This window comes from Chrysochloris asiatica, unplaced genomic scaffold (genome assembly GCF_000296735.1).
Source record: "Chrysochloris asiatica unplaced genomic scaffold, ChrAsi1.0 scaffold00532, whole genome shotgun sequence".
Taxonomy (NCBI): Eukaryota; Metazoa; Chordata; class Mammalia; order Afrosoricida; family Chrysochloridae; genus Chrysochloris; species Chrysochloris asiatica.
In genome coordinates, this window is record NW_006409050.1 from 573,034 (window position 1) to 581,020 (window position 7,987).

Genomic DNA, 7,987 nt, shown 5'->3' on the forward strand with positions numbered 1-7,987 from the left:
TCTAGGTTAAATTTAGAATTTATGTTGAGAAAATTATCAGTTGTAAAAAAGTAAAATTCATAGAAAATAAGGATATTGATTTAAATACAGCAAAAATACTTGGAACCTTTTCAAAGTTTCAGTTTCTCACTAAATTTAAATTATATAAATATCAGCTAAGTTCTTTAATATGGATGCGAAAGCTGGACAGTGAATAAGGAAGATCATAGAAGAATTGATACCTTTGAGTTGTGGTCTTGGAGGAGAATACTGAAAGTACCATGGACTGCCAAAAGAACCAATAGATCTGTTTTGGAAGAAGTACAACCAGAGTGCTTCTTGGAGGCCAAGATGGCTAAGCTTCGTCTCTCGTACTTTGGACACATTGTCCGGAGAGAACAGTCGCTAGAGAAGGATGTCATGCTGGGTAAGGTGGAGGGTCAGAGAAAAAGAGGAAGACCCCCAACGAGATGGATCAGCCAGGTGGCATCATTGATGGCATCAAGTGTGGCAGGGGTAGTGAGGTTGGCCCAGGATCGGACATTGTTTCGTTCTGCTGTGCATGGGGTCGCTATGAGTCGGTTCCGACTTGATGGCACCACACAACAACAAGTTCTTTAAAGGTATATTTCTGTAAATTAAGTTTTATATATGTAAAAGGAGGGTAAGTCAAAAAATATTGTTGCTAGGGTTCCAGTTCATACATGCATGGGTTTATTCCAAAGAATATTTAAGCATGACTCTGTGATCCATGGATGGCTGTAGACAAGTGCTTTCAGTAATACACTTGTCTGAGTCTCCTTGGAGTGCCTACCAAAAAAAAAAAAAGGTTCAGTCCATGGTCTTGGGGAACACCAAGGTCAATTGGCTTAACATAGACAATAAAGACAATGTTCTATATCATGCTTTGATGAGTGCTTGTGACCAGCTGTCTGAAGTACAACTATTGCTCTCTCCCTATCTGGAGGAAAGAGAAGTGGACAAATTAAAGGGTCATAGAAACAGTTAATCTCATGGACTACGAGAACCTCCATCTCCACGACTCTGCGACCAGGAACATTAGATGCTGCCTAGCTACCACTCACTATCAACTGGTCTGAAAAGGGACCACACTAGAAGATCTTGGATAGAATGGGGAAAAAATGTGGAACCAAAATCAAAATCATAAACAAGACCAGGCTTTTACTGATGGGATAAAGACTGGTGGAACCCATGAGACTATGGCCCTAGTTACCCTTCAAGTCTGGAATTGAACTCACCCTCATGACTCAGTTTTCAGTCAAACAGTGGATAGCTCTGTAAGGGGAAGAGATACACATACCTTAGAATAATTGACCACATGCTATCAGAAGGACAGCATTTGCCCATGGATAGATGCTCAGAAGAGTTGGGAAAGGAGGAATGGCACAAGGATGAAGTAGGATCAATGCTATATTGTGGGGATTTTAGTCACTGACATGAAACAGAATGTCTGCAAATTGTTGTGAGTGGAAAATGATCTATTCTGTAAAACTTATTCCAATTTACGATAAATAAAAAGTTGGGTGTTTAGTTTTTTGTTTTAGGCCAATCAAAAGAGTTGCCCCTGAGGGGATCTGCCAGGCCAGTTAAATTCAAGACAGTCTGCTCAAAAGATTATGGTGACTGGTTTTGAGGATTTAATGGGGTAATCTTGATAGATTTCCTCAAAGGACACATGGTGGGGGCGGGCAGATCTTATTACAAAGTTTTAAGTAAATTGCTGAGAAAAAAAGGTCAGGAAAGTTATACCAAGGAATTTTTTTCCCATCACAGCAATGCATGTGCTCATTCTTTGAAGGTAGCAAAGACTGTCTTACGATGTCATTGGAAACCCATACCCCTTCCACTTACTCTATAGCTCTGATCTTGTACCTTCAGACTTCTTTTTATTCCCCAAACTCAAAAGAACATTGAGAAGAAAAACAGTTTTGAGTCTTTTGAGGATGTCAGAACTGCCATTTTGACATAAATGGAACAGTCAGAATTTTTTGGAGCAGACCCACCGTGCCACACCAGGACACCAGAAGAAGGGTTAGAGAATTGGAAACATCACTTTCAAAAGATGGAGGATATGTCTAGAAACAATACCTTGAAATTTTTATATTTTTGTTTAATAAAGTTTCCTCTGATTATATAGCAATACTTTTTGATTGACCCTCATGTACATCTTCATTGAATGTTGAATTATTGTTTTTCTAGTCTCTATTAAAAAATAATAATGAACTGAGGATATAGAAGTCCTGGTGTGGCGCTGTGGGTTAATGTGTCAGACTGCAAAGTCGTTTGAACTGCAAGGTCGGTGGTTCAAGCTCACTAGCTGCTCCTTGGAAACCCTATAAAGGGTCGCTAGTGGGTCAGAATCGACTCGATGTCACTTAACAATTAGTCAATTCAAGAGTCGGGCAACTTAAACTTAAGGTATTTAAGTGTGAAAAACTCAAAAATACCTAATCATCTTGAAGTCATATAATAAATTAAGAATTCTTACACTTAAGCAATTGTTTTATGAATTTTTTTTTTTTTTAAATATGACTTGCTTTAATCATGAACATCTTGCAGGGTAGCATTAGTTTTTGTAGAGTGTCTTGAAGTTTTGACAGAACTTGTCCTTGATATATGAAAATACTCATAAGAGCAGAAAAGTTACATTTACATTTAGGGTAATATTTAGTGATCAGTGTATTATTCATGGCAGTCTTTCCTGTAGAATTCAGATTTGAGAACTATAAACATAGTGGGAAAAGAAAGTCATCAACAGACAGGTAACAACTGAACAGAATTGTAACATTGAAAGAAAAAAAAAAAATCAGTGTTTCCAGTGAGGAATGCTTTTTGCCCTTTTTCCCTTGTGTAAGAATTTAGTTCAGCTCAAACATAAGAGCCTATGTAGAAACTGATAATTTATAAGATTTAATTCAATATTATTTAATAGTTTTCTGATTCACTATATTATTTGGTAGAATTTCTATCTAAATCTTTTCTGTCAGAAATAGGCAGGAGCACTGTCCTGGCATATTAAGTGCTGTAGTGACTCATAGTTATCTTGTATAGGGTTTCCAAAGAGCGGCTGGTATGTTTGAACCGGTGACTGCAGTTAGCAGTCCAGTAGTTACCCTACTGTGCCACACCAAGACAACCTAAAAATTTTCTAGTTGGACTAATCAGAAACAATATCCTGGGGGACATAGAAATTCCTCCTGAATCATGAGTGAAAAGTATAAAACTTGATGAAGTGATAACAGCAATTATCAAAATGCAGTTAAACAGAAATAGTAATAATAAATTAGATGAGAGTATTTTGAAAACGTTAAACTTTAGATTGAGGCAATTTGCATGTTTTATAGATACCCTGGAATCCAGAGATGCATGAATACTTGTTTTTGTTTTATAATAAATCTTACCCGAACATTACAGGCTTCTTAAAGAAGCCTTTAAAACAGATGTCTATGATTGTGTGTGCCCCCACCCCCTTTTTTTTAATTGGCAAAAAAGAAAAAAGGTTTCCTTTTTAAAAACTGCACACCCTTTTTGAAGGGTAATAAATGAACATTTTTTTGTTTGTTTTTTTTAGACCTGAGCTCTCCATAGACAAACATAAGTAGCATAACACAGTGTCTTTCCTCAGACATCATTCTGTACAGTAAACCAACATAAACAACTCCGTTCTTATTGACTGGATTTTTTCCAGGTGGGTTAATTGGGTGGGGAAAATTAATTCATTAACCTTAACATTTGGAGCCTCTTTTCTTCCTGTTAAAGGATGAGTTCTTTAAATACATAATATATATAAATATATATACACATGTATATATATAAATATTCTAAACCAACAAATTTTCATATTAAGTCATTTTTGGTAGTAACTGCAATTTAAAAAATAATGTAGAACAGCTATCATTTGTACACAGACCTATTAGAAATCATCTGACTGTATTGCAACAATTATATGGGTAAAATAAAAATCAAATGGCAGTTACCAAGTTTACTCGCAAGCTCAGTCTGAAGTTGAATTCCAGATCCGTGGATTAAAAAAGCTGCATTTCCTTTCCACGCTGTCTTGCACAAGTGTCACAGCTTGACAGAAATAATGGTGTTGAAACTTGGGAAGTGAGCAGTTCTCTTTGCTTTCTTTTTCTTGTAAGTTTCAGCCACTCATAAAATGTGCTAGCAAAAATGCTGACATTTTCATTTGGGAATGATCTTTAGCAGGATCATGAAACCACTGTCAAATGCTTGAGTTTGAACAAATATTTTTTCATGCTAAAATGTTTGTTTTTTTAAATGTATATGATCGCTATGTGTTTTTATAAAGTATTTCCTCATTTTATGTTCAGCATTTACAGCCGAACAATACCAGCAACATCAACAGCAACTGGCACTAATGCAGAAACAGCAGCTTGCACAAATTCATCAACAGCAAGCAAATACTAATTCCTCCACCAACACTTCACAGGTGAGGGATTTGTCTGTCTTATGATTATCCCTCATTGTTTCCCACCAGAGTTCATCTCTAATTATCAACTGTTGTCATAGAACCTTGCATCTAACCAGCAGAAAAGTGGCTTTCGCCTGAGTCTACATCATAGCCACTCTATACAGGGTTTAGAAAGAACACTACAGGTGAGTATGGAAGCTGTTGGCTGCTCCTTCTTTTAAAAAGTAAAACTTAAAAATAGAGTTAAATGCAATGGACACCCCATTTGATCTCTATAGTTTATTAATATAGTCCTTTATAACTCTACCCAGTTCATGGTTTTGGGGTATTAAAAAACTTTTTTTTTTTTTTAATTACACACTAAAATAACCTTTTTTTTAATCACTTTTAGACCTAAAGCCTGGTAAATGTTTGTCATTTCAACATATTTAAGGCTAACAGGCTGAGAGTTGACTTTTACAGCAAAATTTGGTTTAAAAAAATTTAGGCTTCTCAATTTGTAGGTTGTTATGATACTGCTTTTTTGATGCCTTTTATTATGTGTGTGTGTGTGTAAGGTTAAGGCAATTTATGTATTCATTTATTTATGTATCTGCAAAGCACTGAAATGTTTTTACCAACATGATTTTCATCCAACACTTTGTGTTGGAAGTTTGCAGTTTCCACTTAGTAGATTTTGGTAATTTACTTGTAAATACTACATATTCTCATATGTAAAGAGCAGAATTTATCATCTTTGCAATACAAAGCCAATTAGTATTCCTTAAATAATATGGCTATCAGAAAAGTTGAAGAGATTTTCGTGATTTGCAACTTTATATTGATTTTGGCATACCTGTGTAGCTTTCATATTTACTTGAGACTAAGTGACACTAATTAGATTTGTTTGGCATTTTCTTTGTAGGGTTTTGTTTCCAAGACTTTGGATTCTGCTAGTGCTCAATTTGCTGCTTCTGCTTTGGTGACATCAGAGCAACTGATGGGATTCAAGATGAAGGATGATGTGGTGCTTGGAATTGGGGTGAATGGCGTCCTTCCAGCCTCAGGTCAGGACAGAACTTAAATGGTTTTGATTGTATTTTTAGTGTATCTCTAACATAAACAGCAAAGTTGCACATCACTTAGATTCTACTTTGTTTCTTTCTAGGAGTATACAAGGGCTTACACCTCAGTAGTACTACACCAACAGCACTTGTACATACAAGTCCATCAACAGCAGGTTCAACGTTGCTACAGCCTTCAAATGTACCACAGACTTCAAGTTCTCACAGTGCACTGAGTCACCAAGTAACTGCTGCCAATTCTGCAACAACTCAGGTTCTGTTTGGGAACAACATTCGATTAACTGTACCTTCATCAGTTGCCACTGTAAACTCTATTGCCCCCCTCAATGCACGACATATACCTAGGACTTTAAGTGCTGTTCCATCATCTGCCTTAAAGCTGGCTGCTGCAGCAAACTGTCAAGTATCCAAGGTTCCATCTTCATCCTCTGTAGATTCAGGTCCAAGGTGAGTAGTTATTTCAGAGTAAAATGTTTGAAAATGATGAGCTCTAACTCAGATTTTCTGACATTGCTCTTACCTACTTCTTTTTTTTCCTTTTATCCATTTAAAGAAGTATAGATGAGAATTGATTCCTTATTTATTCAAGAATTAGGCAGATGAATGTCACCGTTCAACATTAGTTGAGAATTTGAACCAAATAATATAGTAAAATATTTATTGTATGGGTTTTGGATATCCCTTTCTTAATAATAGCTTATAATGCTATTTTTTTTTTTCCACCTATGGATATTTAATCTGTAAACTAGGAATTCTCTTGTGAATTGTTTATGATTTTTTTCTAAAGCTTCCAGTGTGGAGAGTTAGAATTGGGAGAACCATGCCTAGTATGCTACAGTATTCTTCATAATGTAAATATGAAAAAGACTCAGAGTACTCATGGCAGTTCAACTTCTAATCAAGCCATATTTTCTGTGCTAACTTGTTTTCTTGGGTCTCAGTAGACAGTGTAGAAAGTTCAGGTTCTATTATTTTAAAGATTAATGATCATTAAAATCCTGCTGTTTACAAGGTACTATGTGAGAAAGGTATGGATTGCATCTCAATGTAAAGAAAACAAAAATCCTCGCCACTGGACAGATAAACAACATTCTTTATCAACAAAGAAAAGATTGAAGTTGTCAAGGACTTCATTCTTGGATCAACTATCAATACTCACGGAAGCAGCAGTCAAGAGATCAAACGACGTATCTTGCTGCACAAGACCTTTTTAAAGTGTTGAAGAGTGAAGATGTCAGCTTGAGAACTAAGGTGCGCCTGACCCAAGCCATGGTATTTTCTGTAACCTCATATGCATGTGAAAGCTGGACAGTGAATAAGGAAGACCGTACAAGAATTTTGATGCCTTTGAGTTATGGTGTTGGAGGAGAATATTAAAAGTGCCTTGGACTGCCCAAAGAACCAACTTCTGTGTTGGAAGAAGTGCAGCCAGAGTGCTCCTTGGAGGCCAAGATGGCTAAACTTCGTCTCTCATACTTCGGACATATTGTCAGGAGGTACCAGTTGTTGGAGAAGGATATCATGTTTGGTAGGGTAGAAGGTCAGAGAAAAAGAGGAAGACCTCCAGCAAGATGAAATGGCAAAAAGTGGCAGCATCAATGGGCTCAAGCATGGCAGCAATTGTAAGGTTGGCCCAGGATCGGGCAGTGTTTCGTTCTGCTGTGCATAAAGTCGCTATGAGTCGGTACCTACTCAATGGCACCTAACAACAACACCAATGTGAGAAAGGAGCCCTGGTGGTACTGTGGGTCTCCTGTTCGGTTGCTAACATAAAGGTCAGCAATTCAAACCTACTAGCCGCTCTTAAGAAAGATAAGGCAGTCTGCTTCTGTAACAATTTATAACCTCAGGACTCTAGAGCATGGGGTGAGTATGAGTCAGAATCAACTCAACAGCAGTAGGGTTATGGGAAAAATAAAAAGGAAAGACAAGAAGTTTTCTGTTTCATTAGAAGATAAACAAATAATGTTAACTATCAATAGCTGAAATAATTCTCAAGGCATCGCAAATCATTCTCTGTTTGTCGATTAGTTTATAGGTTTCTGAAGCCAGAAGTGATCCAGAGAGAAGAGCAGGGTGTGTAGCAACAGATTGTAGCCTGTTTTCCAAACTTGTGCACTTCTGCTGGCTTCTGAATTTAAGCAGTCATCATTGTCTGCTCAGTACTAATCCATTCTTACTAGTCTCCTGGACCCAATAAAAGCTACTTGGTCAGTTATAATACTGACTTTGATATAGACTGTCGTAATTTTCATTTTTATAGAATTATATAATTGGAGCACTAGCAGTGGATGGAATTTTAGAAATCATTTCTTTTAAAGATGAAGGAAACTGAGATCCATAGAAGTTCAAAAGTCACAATTACTGAAACGCTAATCTTCTGTCTTACTCAACCCCATGTAAAGTCATTGTGTGCTGTGTTAAATAGGGCATTATGTGATGTTATATACAGACAGTCCATGGATTATGAACAAGTTCTATTCATACG

The 7,987-nt window shown here is 36.7% G+C and overlaps 1 protein-coding gene across 4 annotated transcripts in view; it reads left to right on the forward strand.

The window, feature by feature from the left end:
* The window catches only part of EPC1 (enhancer of polycomb homolog 1 (Drosophila)), a 134,286-nt gene that overhangs the window by 123,852 nt on the left and 2,447 nt on the right, over positions 1-7,987 (forward strand). For 3 of the 4 annotated variants that reach the window (XM_006877589.1, XM_006877588.1, XM_006877590.1), the window contains exons 11-13: positions 4,335-4,453; positions 5,340-5,481; positions 5,583-5,946. In XM_006877589.1, coding sequence (XP_006877651.1) covers positions 4,335-4,453; positions 5,340-5,481; positions 5,583-5,946 — 625 coding nt within the window. Of the gene's footprint in view, positions 1-4,334; positions 4,454-4,533; positions 4,621-5,339; positions 5,482-5,582; positions 5,947-7,987 lie in introns of all 4 variants that reach the window. The other variant, XM_006877587.1, reaches the window with a different exon arrangement.